The 23,912-nt window shown below is 39.5% G+C and overlaps 1 protein-coding gene across 1 annotated transcript in view; it reads right to left on the bottom strand.

Moving 5' to 3' along the window:
• The window catches only part of tmem184a (transmembrane protein 184a), a 43,256-nt gene that overhangs the window by 11,079 nt on the left and 8,265 nt on the right, over nucleotides 1–23,912 (bottom strand). Inside the window, exons 2-5 of the mRNA XM_043711834.1 lie at nucleotides 21,470–21,703; nucleotides 13,923–14,088; nucleotides 5,472–5,562; nucleotides 4,449–4,524 (exon numbers count right to left, since the gene is read on the bottom strand). Coding sequence (XP_043567769.1) covers nucleotides 4,449–4,524; nucleotides 5,472–5,562; nucleotides 13,923–14,088; nucleotides 21,470–21,703 — 567 coding nt within the window. The remainder of the gene's footprint in view (nucleotides 1–4,448; nucleotides 4,525–5,471; nucleotides 5,563–13,922; nucleotides 14,089–21,469; nucleotides 21,704–23,912) is intronic.

The raw sequence follows: 23,912 nt of genomic DNA, 5'->3' as shown, positions 1-23,912 counted from the left end.
TCTCAGGGAGTCCCTCTCCCACTGCACTCCCCCACTCACCTATTGTACTCTATGCTACTTTCTCCCCACTCCCACCCTCCTCTAGCTTATCTCTCCACGCTTCAGGCTCTCTGCCTTTATTCCTGATGAAGGGCTTTTGCCCGAAACGTCGATTTTGCTGCTCGTCGGATGCTGCCTGAATTGCTGTGCTCTTCCAGCACCACTGATCCAGAAAGTAAATGCTTTTCCTGTCTGAAGTAGCAGGCTACACCTATGAATGACGTAAGGCCCTTCAAGAGGCAATTGCTTTAATCAAGCACATACACAGAATTATAGAATTCTGCAGGTGAAATACATCGAGTGACCAAGTGTGTAGAATACAAAATCCTGGCCTCAAGCAATCTTGACCACACCATTTGTCATTACAAATTGATAATAGTCAACTTAGTGAAACAGGGATCCTTAAAAAGTGGCCACAATTCACAAAGACAATTCAGTATCTCATGGGATATTCAAGGGCATATTTTGACAATATTCTTTTAATGCAACGCTGCCTTTCTTGAGGGCGGGGGGGGGGGGGAGAGAGAGCGGGGAAGAGAATAAATAGTGGAACAGGACAAGGTTTCAGTAATTCTATTCGATCTACAATCTCTTCCTCTATTTGTGTGGCATGGCTTGTGCTGCATGCTTCAGAATAAAGACTACTCTGCCAAAGGTTCATGTACAGGTATTGAAAGACCACCTTGTTGCAAGTGACACATATTCCCACTATATTAATGACTATGCTAAGTTGTCATTTAAGTGTGATCCAGTATTGACAATTCACATTACTAAGAAATTCTTGCTTCTGATATTCCCAACATAGATTAATTCGAACAGTAACTAATAGGTCCAGCCACAGCAGGGGTTATTGTCATTGTGGCTTCTATACAACAAAGGTGCAGAGAAACTGAGGAAGAGCAAATGTTTCAGCAAGCCCAGAACCAGCAGCAATCTTCAATCATTATCAAACAGCCTCCACCTGAAAAGGTTACAGCAGAAGGTCCTCCCAAGGATGAGGTGGTGGTACACTAGATCTGGAGTTTTTCGTCCACAGTGCCTTTTTCTTGAGATGGGTGAGGCGCAGTGTAGCCACGGAATAAAAATGTCCCAGAACATTATAACCAAATTGGAGAAAGAGATGCAAGTTGACGGAGTTGGTGGATATCCTATCCCGTTGATCAACGTGTCATCTGCGGTAATTTTTATGCATTTGGCTGCTCCCAAGGATCCACTGCAGACAAGTATCGAGTCTGCCAATTCTCAACTGGACAGAGGCTGCAAATACTGCAAAGGATATGAGCTGTTACAACTTTCCAGCAATTGTCTTGGAGATATGCTGTAGAACTTGTGCTCATAGCCAAGCAAATTTAGTATAGCTTTAACACTGGCATCTACCTGCCGATGTGGAAAATTGCCCAAATAGGTACTGTACACAAATCCAGCCCAGCTAATTACTGCTCCACCAGTGTATACTCAGTGAATTGATGGAAGGGTCATCAGTAATGCTATCATACAGTACCTGCTCAGTAATAACCTGCATAGTGATGCTCAGTTTGAGTTCTGCCAGAGCCATTCAGCTCCTGACCTCATTACAGCCTTGGTTCAAACATAGACAAAACAGCTGAACTTTGACATCAATGCAGTATTTGACCAGGTGTGACATCAATGAGTCCTAGCAAATCAATGAGAAGCTGTCTGCTGGCTGAAGTGAAACTTGCTATAAAGGAAGCTTCCAGGACATCACTGCAGAAGTTCATCAAGATAGTGTTCTAGCCCAATCATTACGTATTTCAATGATCATCCATCCATCATCAGGTTGGAAGTGGAGTTGTTCACTGATGATTGCACATTATTCAGGATCAATTGTGACTCCTCAGATACTGAAATAGTCATATCCAAATGCAACAAGAGCTGGACAACATCCAGGTTTGAGCTGACAAGTGGAAAACAACATTTGCACTTTGCAAGTGCCAGGCAAATGCCATCTCCAACAAGATAGAATCTAATCATTGCCCCTTGACATTCAATAGCATTACCCTCACTGAATACCCTACTATCAACATCCTGGGATTTACCACTGACCAGAAACTATACTGGAGTAGCCAAATACTGTAGTTACAAAGACAGGTCCAAGACAAAGAATCTTGCATCAAATAACTCACTTTCTGACTCAACAGAGCCTGTCCACCATCTACAAGACATAAAATCAGAAGTGTGATGGGATACTCCCCGTTTGCCTGGATGAATGTAAATTCAACAGTTTCCAAACAGATTAACACCATCCAGAACAAAGCAACCCGAATGATTACATCCACATTCACTTCCTCTGCCACCACTCAATAGCAGAAGTACATATCATCTACAATAGTTAACAGTCCTTGTAGTGTAGTGGTAGTGTCTCTAACTCTTAACCCATCAGCCTAGGTTCAAGTTCCACCTACTTCAAAAAGGTGTGTAATGACATCTCTGGAACAGGCTGGTTAGAAAATATAAAAAGAACCATTTGTGGCTTTTACAACGTGAGGTTCACACATTTAACAATGAGAACATCTTATGCTACGCTGAGTGCCAGGGAGAAAGCATTTCTAATGTGGTCTGACTATTAGGAAAGGTACCTTCTGGAGCTTGATTCTTGTAGCAGCAGTTACAATGTCAGCTGATCAGGTAGATGATGTATGTGGCAACACATTTACAAACATAATCTGTTTTAATACAAGAGTCATCAGAGCCATTTATGTGCCCTCAGAAGATTTCCTGTTAAATTTGCTCCCATGTGTGTGCTGTGAAGGGCTACTAATGGGTGGCTGCATTTAACATACTGCACAGCTGGGCTTTAAAAAACAGTGCCAGAAGCACAAATCCTGAAGATCCTGGCAACAACAAACACTTCTGCCACTGGTGAACACAGCACTACAGGAATGTTGTGCATACATAAAGAGGTCAGCAGCAGAGAAAACATACTAGGACACACAGAGAGAAACCCCTCTATGAAACTCCATGAAGTTGACACTTGGCTGATTTTAGTAAAATTCAGCCTGTTTTCTGCTTCACACTGCTTAAATGTTTCTTACCACACTGGATGTTTCCAGTAAAGATGCATTTTATTAGGGAATACAAGCATAGGTCAAAATGGAAACTGGCAAATAATCAATGGATCCTGGAGCAAATGTTTTCTCTGCAGAGACGCAAGCTAGGAATGAATAGTGAAGATGTAATAAGTAAGTAATGTTTTGTAGTGTTGTTTAATAATATTTAGGTATTATGAATTAGAATATAACTATAGTTTAATACTAAAGGGATGGGAATGAGTTGATAAAAAGGCTATCACAGCACAAAGTTAAAAATCTCACAACACCATGTTATAGTCCAACAGGTTTATTTGGAAGCATTAGCTTTTGGAGCGCTGCTCCTCATCAGATGAAGTGATACTTGGTACAGAGGAAACTTCCAGGACATCACTGCAGAACCTCATCAGGATAGTGCTCTAGGCCCAATCATCATCACGTATTTCAATGACCATCTACTCATCATCGGTTTAAAAGTGGGGTTGTTCACTGATGATTGCACATTATTCAGGATCAATCATGACTCCTCAGATACTGAAATAGTCATATCCAAATGCAACAAGACCTGGACAATATTCAGGTTTGAGCTGATAAGTGGAAAACAACATTTGCACTTTGCAAGTGTCAGGCAAAGGCATCTCCAACAAGGTAGATGCCCAACACAACCACCTAAGGAAGGAGTAGCACTCTGAAAGCTAGTGCTTCTAAATAAACCTGTTGGACTATAACCTGCTGTTGTGTGATTTTTAAACTTTGAACACCCCAGTCCACCGCCGGCACCTCCAAATCAGCATTATCACAGCGCTGTACATTAGACACTAGCCACATATGAAATGCAAATTAAAAAAACAGATGTATAAATAGATGCAATCTCAATACACACCTCCAGTTCTACAGCCCACCAGGATCTCTGCACTATTACAGAGCTCTGATTTCAGCAGTCAACTACTGGAGGCCATTCCCTCAGCTATTGAGGCCTTAAGATCTGGGACTGCCTCCCTATACCCCTTTTCTTTTAAGATGCTCCAAATAAACTCTTTAATGAAGTTTTTAATCATTTATCTGGATATCTCATGTGGCTCGATCAAACTTTGTTTGATTACCCTAGTATGAAACACCTTGAGACTTGCTTTTAAAAAAAAAGGTGCTATCTAAAGCTGAGTAGTCTTGCTGTAGACTGTATGTAATCTGTGCATGGATCAAATAGCCTTTTACTATTCCAGTAAAATGTTTGGTGCTATTTCATATGGTCATTAAAAAATGGATCAATACTGACTGACCAAGGGATGCAAGTGAAAACAGAATTGCTATCTAATCATCAGCAAGTATACAAACACGCACTCAGACTTCTCACAGTCTCACCTGTTTACAAAACCGTAAAAATCCAATGGAGTAGGTCATACCCATCAGACAGCATGTTCCATACATACAGCTGGACCTGGAATGAGACAGAAATAAGGAAGGTATACTATATCCACAAAGAAACTATTATACACTCATAGTTTTATTAACTGTTTTACAAACAGACCTATCATTTGGGGCGGCACAGTGGTGCAGTGGTTAGCACTGCTGCCTCACAACACCAGGATCCCAGGTTCAATTCCAGCCTTGGGTGACTGTCTGTATGGAGTTTGCACATTCTCCCTGTGTCTGCGTGGGTTTGCTCCGGTTTCCTCCCATAATCCAAAGAATGTGCAGGTTAAGTGAACTGACCATTCTAAATTGCCCGTAGTGTTCGGTGCATTAGTCAGAGGGAAATGGGTCTGGGTGGGTTGCTCTTCAGAGGGTCGGTGTGGCTTGGTTGGGCCAAAGGGCCTGTTTCCGCATTGTAGGGAATCTAATCTAATTATTTTATTGTGTTCAAAAGAGGAATGATTGAGATTGGATTAATCACTACGTGGGAAAGACAATATGAAATAGAACAGAATAGTTGTACAGTGGAATCTCCCTTCCTGTAAAGATGATTTTTGGATAATGCCTAACCAAAACAGTTTCCAAAAATTCAGTGCATTCCTTGCAGTTAGCCTACAATCCCCAACTTCAAATGTAGTCTTCAACCTGTCTTCAATCCAGTAATCCTGGATTGATTTCACTGGTGGTTCAGGAAAATTCAAAAATGCAACTAATGAACTGCTGACCTCCCTGCTGTTTTTTGGTATATGTTTGAGAAGAACAGCGGTGATTTTATTAAAAGAAAAAAATATTTTGTTTTGGTCTTTGGCTATATTTGTTTTTCTGTGCTGAATGGACAGGAAGTCTGATTAGTGATTATTTCAGATCCATAGTGTTTTTAATAATGGTACTCTGCTTTTAAGTGGAAGCCTTCAAATCCAAAACTTGTGAGTGTCGAGGTTGATATGCATAAGAAAGATGGAAACAACTCACTTAATGGGTTTCCCTCTGATTTCTGACATTATTGAGCTTTCTCCACCCAGGTACTCATAGCAGAGGCTGAGGAAATTGTAAATCACAAAAGCTGAAAAGAAAGACAGCACAGATCAATTCAAGAAAACAAGAAACAATTATCCTTTTAAACTATTTTTATTCGTTGTTCCATCTGCGGCAAGCATCATTCCAAACAAGCAGGATGGGCCCCAGGCCAATAACCTTTCAAGTATGTATTAGGTTAACCTATTATCCATGGAGTCCATAGCAGGTGTAGTGAGATCATACTAAGGTTGTTGAGAAAGGCAGGTCTATGTTCATAATCATAACGATCAGCTTTGACCATTTACACTATATACTTTAACTGGAGGTCTGTGAGCTCAGTTGGCTGGACAGCTGGTTTCTGATGTAGAGTGATGCCAACAGCATATGTTCAATTCCCACAGTGGCTGAGGTTTCCTTGAAGGACTCTCCTCTCAACCTCACCCCTCACCTGAAATGTAGTGACCCACTCTCTCTCATGAGAAAGCAACCCTATGGTCTGTTAAGATTATGAAGAATTTACTTTTTTATACTTTAAATGGGTGGAATCCTAAACGTTCAGTCTTAGTTGCAGATATTCCCTCGCTCCATGTCAACAGGCATTGCAGGTAATGGATACTATTTACTACCATATTAGAATTCACCCATTATCCTACACATCTCCCCCGCGCCCCCAATCTTGTCTGCTAAGTCTTTCAGTCTATCCCTATAAAATCATAGTGTTTAATCATTAACATTTCTAACATTTTACTGCTTAAAACTTCTGTCACTACCACTAACCCACCATTCAAGCTGTTTCTTTCCTCTTTTGTCAGCCCATCTCCAGGAAGGTTAGAACATTTGTGGTTCACTTTTTGCTGATAGGAAAGCACAATCTTAAACTAGTGAGACATATCATCTGCCACAACTGCTAGAACCAGGGCATACACCTGAAGGCACTGAAGAGGAGTCAATGAAGGGTAGACTCAGGAGGCAAACCACCAGCACTTGAAAAGACAAGGTTCTGGCACTGTGGTACATTATAGTAATTCACTTCATCTGGAAGATCATCAATGGGATCCAAAGAATATGGAACCTCTGTGAAACTCTAAACAGAAGCATGATGTGAAAAAAGTGCTTATGGAAAACATCATGTTGTAGATTTGGATAGAAGCACTGAGGGAATAAAGTGTGAAGCAAATCTGCCATACCTTGAAGTGGTCTTGCTTAAAGTCAAGAGATCCAGGAAAACTGGGATAGAAGACCTCAATTAGCCAAAATTGGCTAATCAAAGGGTCCCAGAGAATTAATCCTACAGTACATTAACCTCTTCAGCACAAGAGACACTGTATCAGGCTGGCTGCTGTCATGTTTGAACGTAAAGAAGGTTTAAGTTAAACTAAAGAATTGCTTGTTAAAGAACTATAGCTGGAGCATTCTGATCTGCAGGCTGACTTGTAGAGTTAAGGAATTCAATGGAATAAGGAAACCTGCTGAGGTACACAGATTTGTAGGTGTAATGGAACACCCAGAATACTCTGTACTCCAGCACCCGGTAAATATAACTGGTGGAAAGAATGACAATAAGCCACTCAGACTGAAAGGAGGACGTCCAGGCAGGATATCTCTTTATTCAAAAGGAGCAGGGCACCAGTCTGTGACCTCTGTTATATATCATTGGAGTTTTAGGTGGGACTGTTAAACAGAGACACAGCCGTACCTATAGTCAGTGAAGAGCTGCTGAGATCAAATAGACTAGAGTGAGACTTCTTGAAAGTTGTTAGTCTCTGTGCTCCGTTGAAACAGCATGTCTAGATCCATGATCAGTTCCTTCATCAAGTCATCAGCAATGGAGGCTTTTCACAGGTCCCCCATGTTAGCATGCATCACTGATGATATGTTAGCATAATAGGACTTGTTCATTATTCTACAGCAGGGTGTTATCTCAGCTTAGCATGTAGGTTTCACAGGGAATGGAATACTTCAGAAATAAAACTTTGGTAACAATGTCAACGTTAAGCAATTAAACACACTGCCTGATATGTAACATTCTTGTCCATTCCAGATAGTTCCCTCCACCATTTGCAGTGGTGCCTTCAGTTGCCTAGACACTAAGCTATTGAATATCCTTTTCAGATCGCTAAACATCATTCTCCTTTTAGAAAGCACTCCTCAAAATAATTTTTGATCACCAGTTTAAATTTCTTCTTCTTGCATGGTTCAAAGTCAAATTTTGCCTGATAACATAACCGTGAGGTACCTTGAGACTATGTTAAAGGAACAACATAGAGTTGTAACACAAGTTGCTGTTATTTCCACAAATTGATCCAAGCATCATATTCAACCCCAGCTGGAGTGCTGCACCTCTAACACTAGCTACGTCCCACAAAATTTGTAATTCAGTCTGACTCATGGTATATGTGTTATCTAAGCCCAAAGGAAGGAGATTGGAAACGTTAAAATCATTTAGTGCAAAAGCTTTACGTCTGCATAGAGTATTACAACTGTTCTTAGTCAGAATGGAGATTGAGTAATTCCCCCCTCAGTCATATTTGGGCATCACCTCTCTGCAAATGACTGGAATTGCAAATATCTCTGTTTACTACACCTTGCTGCAGAAATTTATAATAAAATAGGAGGATAATTTTATCCAGAGGTAGAGGAAAAGGGAATGCCAGGGAGGTGCAAGATGATGGGGTTCTTCAAATTGTTTGGAACTTAATTTTCTGTACTTACTAAAAATGATTACTGTTAATTCATGTGTTTTTTCTCCATGAAACAAGTCAATCAATCACAATCTGCACCAAAAACAGCACATCATGAAATTTCTATTCCATATAGAGACATCATGAGTTAATGAACTTTTTAAGCTAGATATAATAAATACAAACCTTTGCTTTTTCAGTGTGCCTTTCCCTTCATCTCTTAACACAATAATTTAAATACACGTTGCAGGTTATTTGTTGTTTAACAGACCAAACGAAAATACAACAGGTGCATGTCAATGTATAATGCAAACACAAACCAAGCATTAGAAATCTAATCTCACTGGTGTGCGAAAGTAAGCTCCAACTGGTGATGTTTCCAATTACATAAACAAATATTTATGTGAAGCACGGGCAACATATTGGTTTTATGCATTAACCAATCCCAAATTAACTTGGAGCAAAGGATGTGTGAAGGGGCAGGAAATTTGACTCTCCACCTTTCCTTCCCCATAAGGAATCTGAATTGTTTTTATATCATGCAATGATTGACAAGCAGAAATCTGAGATTAGATAAGAGAATAGCTGCATCATCCACCTCTGAAAGATTGGTGGTACAGTGTACATGAAGGAAAATTAAATAGGAGATTCAACTTCCTTCTTTCCGTTCATTCCACTCCCTCAGCAAACAAACAGATCTCTGCCTCAATAATCTTTAATCTGCTCCTGCTACTATATTGAGTCATTTTGATTTAATCGCCACTGTTGTTAAGCATGTAGGCAACTAAGCCCCTTCTACAGTGACCTTATAAAGAGAACACTGCTGTAGTAAACAGCAAAACATTGTATGATCACCATGGGACTAATGAAGAGCATTAGTGCTGGATCCTAGCAGCTGGCTACAGAGAACAAATTACGTGACTGATTTTGGATTAATCTATTCAACCAAGAGAACAGCATTCAAATGTAATTGACATCTACAAATGATGAGTGATGTGTTATGCTGAGTTGTTAAGTTGGACTACTTTACATAAAAGTACTTTGAGGAGAAATACTGCCTTACAAGGTCCATGTACTCTGTTCCTAAACAGAATGTCTATAAATGGAATCTTCCAAAACAGCTCTGCTCTGGGAAGAGTTGGGGAGGAAGTACAATGCTCCATGGAATGATTGTTTTCTTTATCATGTAGAAACTGCACAATTCTCCAGAGCTGGTCAGTGGAATAAATCTAATAATTATTGATCACTAAGTAATTTACTAAAATATTACTGTTTGATAAATCAGTTTATTCTGAAAGTGTGCCATTAATTACTGTTACCTTGTATGAGATCACTGATGATACATTTGAAGACCTCCATTCACTGCAGTACTTTAAAGAGACAGTTAGCTTTGGTCGAAATAAGACACTCAAGCTTTGCTTTTGCAAATTCTGGCTGCATTTTAGCTTCTCAATCTGACACTGGAGGTAACATATTTCGAAATCCACAGATTGGGAAACATAACAGATGTACATTCATACATAATTCAAAGACAATCCTGGCAGAGGAAATTCAATCTTGCATGTCAGAAAGGAAACCCCAGACTCCAGAGGTTCTAACTGATTCAATAATTAAAATTTATAAAGCATTTATGCACCCAATTATCTCGAACAGTTAAATCGACACATCGGTAGTAAAGATTCACTTCTCTTGAGGTAAGGATGGGTCCCAGGAGATGGCCCTAATTAGAAAGTTTCTCTGCATATTCCAGGTCTTGTCTGAGCATAGAGTGTGATTCTGCCATTCATATATTGTTATAGTTAGTACTCATGTGCGTAGAATCTCAGGCCCTTTGCTTTCCTCCCACGTTAATAACTCTCTTTGACCAACCTTGAAGGAAAAAGACCTGGATTGAATTGCTTTGGGATACTGGCCTTCATCTTCCAGCTGTAAAACAGCCTGTCAAGCTAGTTATCTGGTCTTGCATCATCAAGACAAGCCTTTGTGGCCTTAGATCAAATAATTAGTTAGATCATCTAGATCCTTTGATAACATTGGCCTTGTGAGGCCCCTGACTTTGTTTGACCCCTCACTGGTAGCCATGCTGTCAACCACCTAAGATGCATGCTTTAGAATTTTCCACCACAAATTTCTCTGCCTCGCTCTCTCTTCTTTCCCAATATGGCCTTATTAGATGACAAATTAGTTTTGATAATACATTTGTGATGCCCATTGGGACATTTTATTGCATTAACGGTGTTATAAAAATGTAAGTTGTTGCACCAGTGATAAAGTCTAGCGTAATAAGTGAAGGCTATAACTTTTAAGTTTTGATTCCTTGTCTATCCTGAGTCAGCGGAGTCAAATTGGAAGATTTAACTGTACCCCAATGACTCTGATGCATGCCAACTCATTTATAGCACTACTATGGTAAACCATAGCAGATTAATCAATGGGTGAAGAAGAAATGGGTTTGCCTGATATCTTTGCTTGGAACACCGTGATGGATCATGCCTAAGACATTAAAGCTGAGAGTGACTGTTGTTTAATTATGTTAAAGTTTTGTGGTATGTAACTTTTTTTGACCTTTCACGTTTAGCACTGTGCCTGCCATGGTTTCGAACAAAATGGCTGGCATGGCACTTAAGATTTTAAAAATAAGAACTTATATTTATAAAGTGCCTTCCAACCTCAGATATTCCAAAGTGCTTTAGGGCCAGTTAAGTACTTCTGAACTGAGCCACTGTTGCAATGTGGATACCCTTAAACACACACTATATTTAACTTATGAAGGGATTTGGGCTTAACCAATGTTAATCCTTCAAATATGCAAAAATTGATCAAGTTATTATCATAATGCTCATCGTGGGAGCTTGCTGTGCAAATTGGTATTACACTTTGAGATTGATCAGAAATACTTTACAACCAAATGAAGTACTTTTGGAGTTCTGAACAGTAACACTGCAATACAATCTTCACACAGAGATGCTGAGTACAGATGAGGATACACCTTTGGGTGTTTGTGTAAGACACACCCAAAAAGCAAACCTGCTCTTCCAGGTTAACCACCTTATGACTGAGTTAAATGTAATATGGAATCTGAACCTGTGGTCCTTGTCACACAAAGTTCATTATTTGTTTACCATTCAGTGAATGTCAGCAGCAAAAAGGAAAGCTACTTGTAATGCAAGCACAATGGCAAAAGATTTAGTGCATATGTGGTGTAATCTGCTTAAGGCATTAACTTTGGAGCTTTGGAGCAAATGGAGCTCAAATCCAGTTCATTCAATCCTTTTTGGGTGCTTTTAAAGGGAAGCAAAATAAATATGATGAGAGAAATGAGATGCTGATCAGGTGAAAGCAACAAGTTTCAATGACTTTCAAGCAAAAGCAAGTTAGGAGTGGAAATATTCACTCTAGATTGCATTTACTAATGCAATCCCTCAGATAATGAAGCAACTTCTGTTCATATGCAGCAAAACATTCAGATTAGTGCTACTAACTGGCAAATAACACTCATGTCATAACTGCAACACAATGATGATTTCAAAGTATCTAACCACTCCTCTTGATACGCAATAGCATTGCCATCCTTGCATGACAATATTAACCAAAGCAATTTTTAATCAACTTGTTCAGAGATGTTATGACACACTTTTCAAACTCTGACTTGAAATGAGGCCTCCTGACCCAGACATAGGGACACTACTACTGTGGCTCAAGAGACCCGCACAAACTTAACTGGATCAGCCACTTAACCACTGTCAGAGAGTGGGTATTCTGCAGCTAGAAACTCGTCTTCTGACTACCCAAAGTCTTAGACAAGGCACAGGTCAGTAGTATAATGGAATATACTCCAACTTCCCAGCTGAGTGCAGCTCCATCAATAATGAAGATGCTCAACATGGTCCAGGGCAAACAACTTACTTGAATGACAGCCCATCTGTCACCATATAAATTTAATCCTTCCACTACTGGCCCATGGCAGCAGCAGTTTGTATGAAACACTGCAGCAACTTGGACAGCACTTTCCAAATCTGTGACCTTTACTGCCAAAAGCAAAACAGCTGGTAAATGGAAATACCACCATCTCAAGTTCTTCTCCACCATTCTAACTTGGAAACACATGACCATTACTCCTTCATTGCTGAGTCAAATCCTTAGTTTTTTTTCTAAATTTAAAAGCACTACAAGATTACAAGCACAAGCTTGCAGTAGTTAAAGGTGACCACTCACCACAATCTTCTCACACCCAATAAGGGATGGGCAATAAATAATGTACTTGCTAGCAAATGCACATATCCCATGAATAAAAAAACATTTTTTAACAAAGCTGTACATGAAAAGTCCTCAGTACAATAATAATTATACAATTTACTGTTCTGATACCGTCAAAACAATAACCTAGATACTTCTCTTATACTATAACTTTCAGCAATAACCGACCATTAAACAAACTTAAAATCTTTCATTGAAAAAAAAATCACTGCAGATGTTTACTTTACCCAGTATCTTTGCTGGCTAAACAAAAAAAAACAGTTTCAGACGTAATGTTTTGAAGATCTACCAATGCAGAGTTTGAAGAGATCTATCAGTTTCATAGAAGGCTTTTTCTGAATACTTGAAATGTTTGTAGATTTACAGCTATTTTCCATTGTTCATCCAGATGAAGAAAAAAAAGAGAATGACTCTGGTCTTCGTGTTTAACATGTGAATCAAACATTTTTCATAACCTTCTCCAGGGTGGGGGTAGAAAGTATACAAAGTAGTTCTTAATCCTTTTGAAGAAACTGACAACAAAGTATTCTCCAAAGGAATTTCAATATAAATAAACAGTGACTATATTTACCTCACCTTCTCTGTATTCAGCATAACAGTTTACAATTTACACAGCAAAATTAATTACAACGAACATGCCAAAAAATTGGTACAACAAAGACAGAATCCAGGAAATAATTCTGCATATTACAGGAGTCTTAATCCAACATTCTATGAATTAAAATGTTACCACAGCAAGTTTTAAAACAGGACACCGATGGCTATTTAAAGGGTGGCACTAGAAAAAGTGACCATAAAAGGCACCTGGTTTCAGTATTACCTCAACAGATTCGTCAACATCTTTCAACTGACTAATTCACAATGTGGTTGGCTCTTGACATTTTCTAAAGTGGGTTAGATTGGTGTTCAGTTGGAACAGTAATTTACGGGTATCAATTCTGGTTATACATATTCCTGATGATCTCATCACGTGACTTCCTGCTTCTAACAGTCCCAATCCAACACTATTGTGAATTCATGTATATCCTTATGACCCACCCACTTCCCACATTTATTGTGGCAAACAGGTTCTCACTAAATTTCAATAAAACAAAGAACTGTGGATGCTGGAGATTTGAAACAAAAACAAAAATTACCGGTGAAACTCAGCAGGTCTGGCAGCATCTGTGGAGTGAAGGCAGAGCTAATCTTTTGAGTCTAGTGACCTTTCTGTTCTGATGAATAGTCATTAACTCTGCTTTCTCCCCATAGATGCTGTCAGACCTGCTGAGTTTCACCAGCTATTTCTGTTTTTGTCTCCCCAAATGTGGCTGATGGGGGAGGAAAGAGACAAGAGAGGGGGTGGGATGCTCCAATAAATGATCAAAAGGTTATGACCACTAAGCATTATTATAAAGGCTCTTTCTCAACAGCTTAAAATTTAACATATCAAAAATTGCTAATTTCCACTATCACAATGGTTACTCACCTTCGTAACAATCTCGCACAGAGTCAAAGTAAACATAGTACTGATCATTACTGATCAAAAGCAAGCTTAGCCAGGAGTCAAAGGCATAGATGGGAACGATGAAAAGGATTCGGAGAATGTAGCGCTGTTCGTTGGGTGAGCTGTAGTGTCGGAGATGCTGGTATATCTGTTGAGAGGTGAAATTTAAAGAAATGCAAATTAAAAAAATCTTATTCTCCCTAATTTAAATCCAAATGATTCAAACCTGATATCAAAAATCCCTCTATTGCTTATGAAAGCAGATTGCCCTTTTTAGAGCATAGAAATAAGCAATAGGCATTAACGTTCAACCCTCTTTGTTGAAGGCCACCTGACAACATCTTATTCAAATTGGTTTTCTTTTATTCCAGGTTAGGACAATTAAACAAAGCAACCTATCTGGCTGAGAGTGTGATACTCTAGCCAGGTCAGAGCCGTGTTCAATGAAACACCTATTAACAATGTGCATAAACAAAAAAAAGCCAAGTTGGAAAAATAGCCCATGGACAAGGAATTGCTTTTGAATACAACCTAGGTTATTATTGGAACAACTTAAACACTTGGCATCCTCACAGCAATATCTCACAACCAGTAATTAAGACATAACCTGGACTTTTCAATGTTGGCTCAGTGAAGAGTGATAGCCAGATCATCAGAACTCTCACTTCAAAACAATGCCAGCGATTTCAGATAAAAAAATCCAGAGGGAAAATTAGGATTTCTTTTTCCTAAATGGCAGCAAAGGTTTAGAACATGTGAGAAAAGGTGATTGAAGCAAATTCAATAGCAACAGGAGGTCGTTTTTTGAAAAAAATTAAGAAAATGTCAGATTCTTGTGCAATGTCTTTGTAACTTTTGACACAGCAAAAAATATAACTGAAAATATAATTTAGTGTAAAAGATTGATTTAACAACAGCCATGCCTACCCTGTACAGATAATTTTATAATGTTTAGCCATTAAACTTAAGTGCAACTAATAGGAACACGAGTAGGCTGTTTGGCCCTTTCGAGCCTGCTCAGCTATTCAATAGGATCATGAGTCATCCGACATTCCTCACATCCATTTTCCTGCCATTTCCCCATAACCCCTAATTCCCCTACTGATCCACAATCTAGCTCATCCTTAAATATAGACAAGGATTCTGCCCCCACAGCTCTCTGTGCAAAGGAGTTCCAAAGCAACCCTGAGAGAAGAGTGTTGCCGAACAAGGAGACCTTGGAGTGGAGGTTCATAGTTCCTTGAAAGTGGAATCACAGGTAAACAGAGTAGTAAAGGCATTTGGTATGCTTGCCTTTATTGGTCAGTGCATTGAGTACAGGAGTTGGGAGGTCATGTTGCAGTTGTACTAGATATCGGTTAGACCACTTTTGAAATAATGCATTTAGTTCTGGTCTTCCTGCTGGGAAGGATGTTGTGAAACTTGAAAGGATGCAGAGAAGATTTACAAGGGTATTGCCTGGGTTGGAGGGTTTGAGCTACAAGGAGAGGGTGAATAGGTTGAGGCTATTTTCTCTGGAGCATCAGAGGAGAGGGGTAACTTTATAGAGGTTTATAAAATCATGAACGGCTTGGATAGAGTGAATAGCCAAGATTTTTTTGCTAGGTAGGGGAGTCCAAAACTTGAGGGCATAAGTTTAAGTGAGGGGAAAAGCACTAAAAGGGACCTAAGGGGCAACTTTTTCACACAGACGTGCTGTGCTTATGGAATGACCTGCCAGAGGAAGTGATGGAGGCTGGTATAATTTCAACATTTAAAAAGGCATCTGGATGGGTACATTAATAGGAAGAGTCGAGAGGGATATGAGCCAAATGCAGGCAACTAGGACTAGATTAATTCCGGATATCTGGTCGGCAAGGACGAGTGGACCGAAGGGTTTTTTTCTGTTCTGCCCACTTAAGTAACCTATCAATCTCATCTGTAAACTGCATCCCTTTGCAACTTCCCTTTCCACCAACTTTTGTGGCATTTGCAAATGTGTATTTTTATCAATTTTAAATGTGCTTTTATCAAACATAATTCAATACAACACAACTGACATTCATAGTGAATGTCATATTCAGGGCACTTTGCTATGCAGGATAGGCAATAATTGCATTCTTTCTGTAACATACATTGCCTGCCTTTGCGAGTGATAGATTAATGCATCCTAATCTGAACTTCAAATCTTATCTATGTGGCAAACAATGAAACACACACATCCCTGGAAAATACAGCCCCATGAGTGACTGTTTAATGCAGAAAACATATACAGAACCTTAGAAGCCTTAGGAGTTCCCATCATTATCATCATGATACTGGAACAACATGTCAATAATCATTTTTAGAAACATATTATTCAATTAAAATGATTGTTGTACAAAGTGTAGAAGAGAAATTACTTGGGGGGGTAGAAAAGACTTTGGGACCATGCCTTTAATTTCAAATCGCTACTTCTAATCTCCACAACTTTACAATCCCGCAAAATCAACCAATTCTGACATTTTGCACATTCACATTATTTCTCCACTGAATAGCCATGCCTTCAGTAGACTAAACCCAAAGCTCTTGAATTCAATCCCTGAACCTCTCTGCTTCATTGAGGGCATTTCTTGAAACTTGCCTCTGACCACCCCATTGATCACCTGGTCCTAATATTTCCTTACGGGACTTATGCCAAATTTAGTTCAGAGATGCTCCCAAAATGCTGTGGGATGTTTCAAGGTGTCAAAGGTGCTATATACATACAGATTGTTGTTGATAGCAAGCAGAGTAATCCAAAATAGAATGGTCTCAGGTTAGATTCTAAGGCTATGCTTAGTTCGCTCATTTAAGTGTAGCAGCCCTCCTCTCCTGAGATGGTTTATGCAAAACATTCATCAAGGAACAGCATCTAATACCTTTTAAGAGAACAGCCCTCTGATACTCACTTTTCACATGACAAGGTATTAAATGGAATCGTGGGATATAATGCAACAAAAGAATGGTTGGGCAGGGTACGAGGAGATTGGCCAGAGAAATGTGCTCAAACATAGGAAAGCAAGACGTGGAAGACTAAATCAATTTGTTACAAATGCAGCATTTAGAATTTTAGGATGAGATAGAAATGAGGAAGCAAGAGGTGTTACTGCATTCAATATTATGAAAAAAAGCATTATCAAAGAAGTTTAATGTGACTGGATGTAGCCACAGAATAAGCCAGGTACATTGGGAGAACATTACAAAATTGCAATTAATACTGGAACATAAAAGCCCAGAGCAAATAACACCCCATAACCAGGTTCCATTTACATCTACTTGCTAGCTTGTTCTCTTTGAAGTTCAAGAGAATATATTCTAAAATGAATTGGCCCTAGGAGTCTTGGCAAGTGCATCATAACCCTTTGTTCCTGCTTCTTTAGGCAACAAGTGCTAGAATGGTCCTGCTGTTGACATTTACACATCTTGATACCATTTTTTTCTTATACTTGCTTTTGCAGTGTATCACCTGACCCCCTTCCTGCTTTTTTTCACTGAATCACTCATCCCTCCACCATCACAAACCTTTAGTTCCTCCCACTTTTCCCATGTTAAGTTCCTGCTGATAGATCTCTAAATGTGGAGTTGAGGCCTATCATTGGTTCACCCATGATTTTACTAAATAACAGAACAGGCTCATAGGTAAATGGCCAACTCCTGCTCCTACTTCAAAGTTGATTAGAAAGTGAAAAATACAAGATTATACAACAGCTCACCAAACTGAAATACTGATTAACCCATTAATTTTCCAACAATTTCTATTTCCATTTCATATTTCCTGCTCATGCAGTATTTTGCTTCAGGTATAGAGTCATAGAGATGTACAGCATGGAAACAGACCTTTCAGTCCAACCTGTCCACGCCGACCAGATATCCTAACCCAATCTAGTCCCACCTGCCAGCACCTGGCCCATATCCCCCCAAACCCTTTCTATTCATATACCCATCCAAATGCCTCTCAACACTCCCTAGGGCCTTACCATGAAGTATATAAGTCCTGCTAAGATTTGCTTTCCCAAAATACAGCACCTCGCATTTATCTAAATTAAACTCCATCTGCCACTTCTCAGCCCATTGGCCCATCTGGTCAAGATCCTGTTGTAATCTGAGGTAACCCTCTTTGCTGTCCACTATACCTCCAATTTTGGTGTCATCTGCAAACTTACTAACTGTACCTCTTATGCTCGCAACCAAATCATTTATGTAAATGACGAAAAGTAGAGGACCCAGCACCAACGCTTGTGGCACTCCACTGGTCACAGGCCTCCAGTCTGAAAAACAACCCTCCACCACCACCCTGTCTTCTACCTTTGAGCCAGTTCTGTATCTACATGGCTAGTTCTCCCTGTATTCCATGAGATCTAAGCTTACTAATCAGCCTTCCATGGGGAACCTTGTTGAAAGCCTTACTGAAGTCCATATAGATCACATCTACTGCTCTGCCCTCATCAATCTTCTTTGTTACTTCTTCAAAAAACTCAATCAAGTTTGTGAGACATGATTTCCCACGCACAAAGCCATGTTGACTATCCCTAATCAGTCCTTGCCTTTCCAAATACATGTACATCCTGTCCCTCAGTCTTAGCACTATTGTCTCTTTGGTTGATAAGTCCTAAATTAGAATGATATAATGAGCTTCATCCGGAGGTTCACTGATGAGGTTACCTGGTATGGTGACAAAATGTCTGAAAATGAACCTTCCAGTTCAGTAAACAAACCTACATCCAGAATGATTTAATTCACATTGGGTTTCTGGTGGCAAAATTAATAGGAATGTGGATTTAAACTTCATCAAATATTCTAAGTGTACCTATTTGCATTTTATGAAGATAAAATAATTTGAATGCCTTATTTTCTTAACCAAACATTCCACACCTCCAACAGTGTAGATTCTTTGGAGAGCACAACACAGTGTCAGGTATGGTGTAGAATTGAGAAACAAATCTATGCTTGAAAGAAATTTGTATGGGTATTCTAATATCCCAGTACATGCAACAGTCCAGCAACCTTCGTCTAACATACATAGTCAAACATCATCAGCAGAAACTGAATTGCATGTATAACGTTGTTCTCTGGAGTCAAGACTGCAGGTAATTGCTTTAGAGTTAAAATTGCAAAGTCAATAATTGGGTCAAAGCCAAGTCAAATAGTAGTATTGTACTAAAGCCATGCTAACAGTTCAGGTTCAAGGTGTGATGCTTAAATGTATCCCATCATACTACAAAAGGGAACTTTACAATCATATAATGTTCTTCAGATTTCCAAATTGTTTCAAAACACTTTAGAACATTAGCAATACCGTAAGTACTATTTTAACTAGCTGTAATGTAGAAAACACAGTACTCAGATTGTTTTTTGGTATGACATTGCTGCATGCAATGAGGTCATCTACAAATAATCCATAAATGTTAGCCAGGATAGTAAGTAGGTTATGGGAAGTGGTTTGTCAAATCTCGCCGATGTCAGGGAGCAGACAAGCTCTGGACAGACACCTCATCCAAAAAGACAATACTCTCAACAATGGCAGTACTCCAACAGCGTTGCACTGGAAATATCAGCCTCGATTTCATACTCAAGGATCTGAAATGGGACACATGATCTTGAGGCAATAGTACCAGCACCAAACTGTTGACAACTGGAGGCAAAGCTTCACGTTCCAGCAGTCTATGGGATAACACCATAAGCAAAAGATTTTGTAAACCCTAGCTACTTTTTTCACCTGCACTCTTTAAGACTTTAAAACCTAATGATCATTTAATCACCAATTCACACTGAACATTTGTTGCTTGTAAACCATATTTACAGCAAGGCATGATAGATGATGTTCTAGTACCAGTTTATTATGCAGATTCTGACCAGATTTCCAGTTTAGAACCAGTTTATGGTAAATGGTCATTGGATCTTTGTGAATGATTAACCACCTGTTGCATATAAGGACTTTGAATCCATTTTAATTACTCAATGAAGTACTGTGAACATTTTAAAATTTAAGTGTAGCTTTTAAAATAAACAACCAGTACTTTCCCCTAATGCTGTTCTCCCTGTGCAATTATAGCACAGCACACATCATTCCATTAGCACCTCCTGCACTTCAAGTGGCCCATTTCTCTGTTCAGTCCGAGCTGTGAAGGGTGCTAGTCAATCTAACACTTGGAGAACAGTCCATGCCCTCATTCACTTCCCAGTTAGAGGTCATGATTGTGATCTGAGGAATGTAAAGCTACACCATCTACTCTGTGGGGAAGACTGAAGCTAACGATCATAAATATAAAATGGCTATTTTATTAAATAATTCATTTTACAAGTGGGAGAGATTTATCTCTTCAGAACAATTAAAATACAATACCACATTAAATAGTTGAGTTCAGTTGTGTAGATGCATTTAAGGGAAAGCCAGATACACACAAGATTGAACATAATTAAAAGAAGAGGAATGAGAGGTTCTTGTGGAGCATAAATACAAGAGAAGTTGGACAGTTTCAATGGTTTTAAATTCCATGATAAACAATCAACACCCCATAATTTAAATTATATGTTTTCAAAAGGTCTGTTCGACACTGCACCCCTCACATGGTTTATTTATTCACCAACCCATGGGATGGGAACTGCATTGCTTGTATAAATCATTCATTTCAATTAATCATAGAGTCTTGGAGATGTCTTAGAGCATGGAAACAGACCCTTTGGTCCAACTTGTCCATGCCGACCAGATACCTCAACCTAATCTAGTCCCACCTGCCAGCAACCAGCCCATATCCTTCCAAACCCTTCCTATTCATATACCCATCCAGATACCTTTTAAATGTTGCAATTGTACTAGCCTCAACCACTTTCTCTGGCAGCTCATTCCATACACGCACCACCCTCTGCGTGAAAAATTGCCCCTCAGGTCTCTTTTATATCTTTCCCCTCTCTGACCATTAAAGGAAAGCATACCAAATGCCTTCTTCACTATCCTATCTACCTGCGATTCCACTTTCAAGGAGCTATGAACCTGGACTCCAAGGTCTCTTTGGTCAGCAACATTCTCTAGGACCTTACCATTAAGTGTACAAGTCCTGCTAAGATTTGCTTTCTCAAAATGCAGCACCTCGCATTTACCTATATTAAACTCCATCAGCCACCTCTCAGCCCAGTGGCCTATCTGATGAAGATCCTGTTGTAATCTGAGATAATCTTCTTCGCTGTCCACTACACCTCCAATTTTGGTGTCATCTGCAAACTTACTAACTATACCTCTTATGCTCACATCCAAATCATTTATGTAAATGATGAAAAGTAGTAGACCCAGCACTGACCCTTGTGGCACTCCACTGGTCACAGGCCTCCAGTCTGAAAAACAACCCTCCACCACCACCTGTCTTCTACCTTTGAACAAGTTCTTGAAGGACTGCAACAATTGAACAACAGGTTTAATGCTCTTGGCCCAGAGTTCCCTGGGAAGGTTGGTTTGCGATTTAGCTTGGTCAAAGAAGCTGTGATTGGTGCTAAATGATGCCACCTTTGCTCCTAATTCATACGTTCAATCTCACCTGGTGAAATGTCACAATCAGAGCCGCCCAAACAAATATCCCAGAGAGTGCCTGTGCTGCTGGCGTCTCCAAGAAAAACCTTTGCTCCTCTGTACTTGAGTTTTTGACAGACAGCTCCAGGGGCATGCTCAAATTCTTGGACTTGTTTGTACTTGCCACATGCAAAGCAGCAAATGTTGAGAGCAAGTTGACTGGAGTCACTCCTGCAAATGTTGGGCTTCCACTGTTGTTCATCTGTGTACATTGGGGAAAAGAAAAATCAATCCTGTATCAAACATTCATAAGGCCCTTTCAAATCAGATACATTAAAATTACATAATTATAAAATCTTACATTAAGTAGTGCAATAACATAACCAAGATGCATCAAAATTAGCGATTATGAGGAGGCAAAATTTGAAATTGAGCCAAACTTGGCCAAATAGGTCAATTTAAAGAAGAATGTAAAAGACGACAGACAGAAAGCGGAGGTATTTTCAGGCAAAAATTACAGAGCTTGAGTCCTAATTTGTTGAAAGCCTGGTTGTCAATGGTAGTGTTTAAAATCAGACAAGTGTTAGAGACTAGAATTGGAGGAGTACAAAGAACTCAGGTTGTAGTGCTAGAGTAAGTTAAGGAGACAGGGTGGTGCTGGCTGTGTAAAGTTTGCAAACCAAAATTATAATAATCAAGATATTACCAGACTGGAAACAAAAGTAAGTCAATCAGTGGCAGAAGTGATGGGTGAACAGGATTTAATTGGAGCCAGAATGAGAGAAGTAAAGCTCTCAATGAGTTCAAGTTTATTGAAGGTGGGTGGTTACTTCCAGACTACTTACATGGAGCGCAGAATTTTGCTCGGTGCCATAATGATTCATTTTTGGCATTTACCTTACCAAAGAACAATCTTTAATCCTTAGTTCATACTTTTAAAACTGAAAATTCGCAGGGCAACCCATCAGTCCATGTGGCACTGAATCATAGGCACCAGAAAAGAAAAAGTACAATTACCTACCTTGAGTTGAACTTCAACTTCAATTATCATCAGATGAGGTAGATATGACAACAAGATGACAACAATATTGAACAAGACTATCGTGCTTCCCATTGTTAGATATTTTCTAATCAACCTGTTCACAAATATTTTTACACACCTCTGGCACAGTTGAGTCTTGAACATCAGAGGTCGGGACACTATCACTGCACCATTGTTACACCTCACACCAAAGTACAAAACTGCAGGAGCACAAATATCACAAAGGCATGTAGGACTATAGGAAGTTACACATCAAGACCACCACCATATTTTTGTGGGTGTTAACATCAATATTGGGTGACCTGAAAAGAGTGCCCTCACCAAGATATGGTGAAACTATAACATAGCTCAGAGATTCAAAAGATATCCCAGGCCTTAGACAGATTCAATTGTTTATCAGGTCATTTCACATCCTATATGATGAAACCTTCAAAAAACACTTCACATGCTTACTCAATGTAGTATGTAGAAGAGAATATGTGGCAGCAGGTTTAGTTCATTATTGGTTGGGATTTACAGGGGCTTGGCGCTGGGTGTAACTTGGCTTCCAATCATTCCAATGACTTGAGCGGAGGCCAAATATTCAGTTCAAAACATGTATTTATATGTACATTTTCCATGTCAGAATGGTAGCTTCAAAATCATTTCCTGAGCCAGAAAATTAGATTGTAACATTATATTGCTTCAATATTTTCCAAGGTTTGACTGTAAACCTAGTGTGTTTGCTCAGTTTAGTTGTTCACATACAAACACATGTTGCAAGACTATTAATTGATGCAATCACCTCAGTTTTATTGTGCAATAACCCATTGTGATTTACCAGGAAATTGAGAGTTATTTGATGTAGAAATATTGTACATTGGCTCAGTGGGCAGCACTTTTATCGAGGAGTCAGAAGGTTGTTGTTCAAATTCTACTTCAGGGACTTAAGCACAAAATTAAAGCAGAGATTCTCACTTCATATTGTTGGAACTGCCATTTTTAGACGAGATCTAAAACCAAGGGCTTGTCTACACTCACATGTGGAAGTAAAACTTCTGTTGCACTATTTGAAGCTCTTTCCATCATTGAATAATGAGGGGATATTAGATACTGATAAGGGGTGTGAGCGGAGGAAAAGGTGGGGGGTGGTGCCAGTGTAGCTGCGGAAGATGGACTGTTCCACATATCCTACGAAGAGGCAGGCATAGCTGGGAGGAAGTGGGAGGATTGGAAAGAGAAGTTGTTCAGGGTGAGGACCAGTTCAGTCAGGCGAAAGAGGGTGTCAGTGGAAGAGTACTGGTTGGTACGGCGGGAAAGGAAGAAGCGGAGGGCTTTAAGTCCTTCGTGATGGGGGATGGAGATGTACAGGGACTGGATGTCCATGGTGAAGATAAGGCATTGGGGACCGGGGAAGCGAAAATCATGGAGGAGGTGGAGGGCGTGGGTG

The sequence above is a fragment of the Chiloscyllium plagiosum genome, chromosome 21 (assembly GCF_004010195.1).
Source record: "Chiloscyllium plagiosum isolate BGI_BamShark_2017 chromosome 21, ASM401019v2, whole genome shotgun sequence".
Classification (NCBI taxonomy): Eukaryota; Metazoa; Chordata; class Chondrichthyes; order Orectolobiformes; family Hemiscylliidae; genus Chiloscyllium; species Chiloscyllium plagiosum.
Note: the sequence above shows the minus strand (reverse complement) of the source record. Positions and strands in the feature narration are given on the sequence as shown.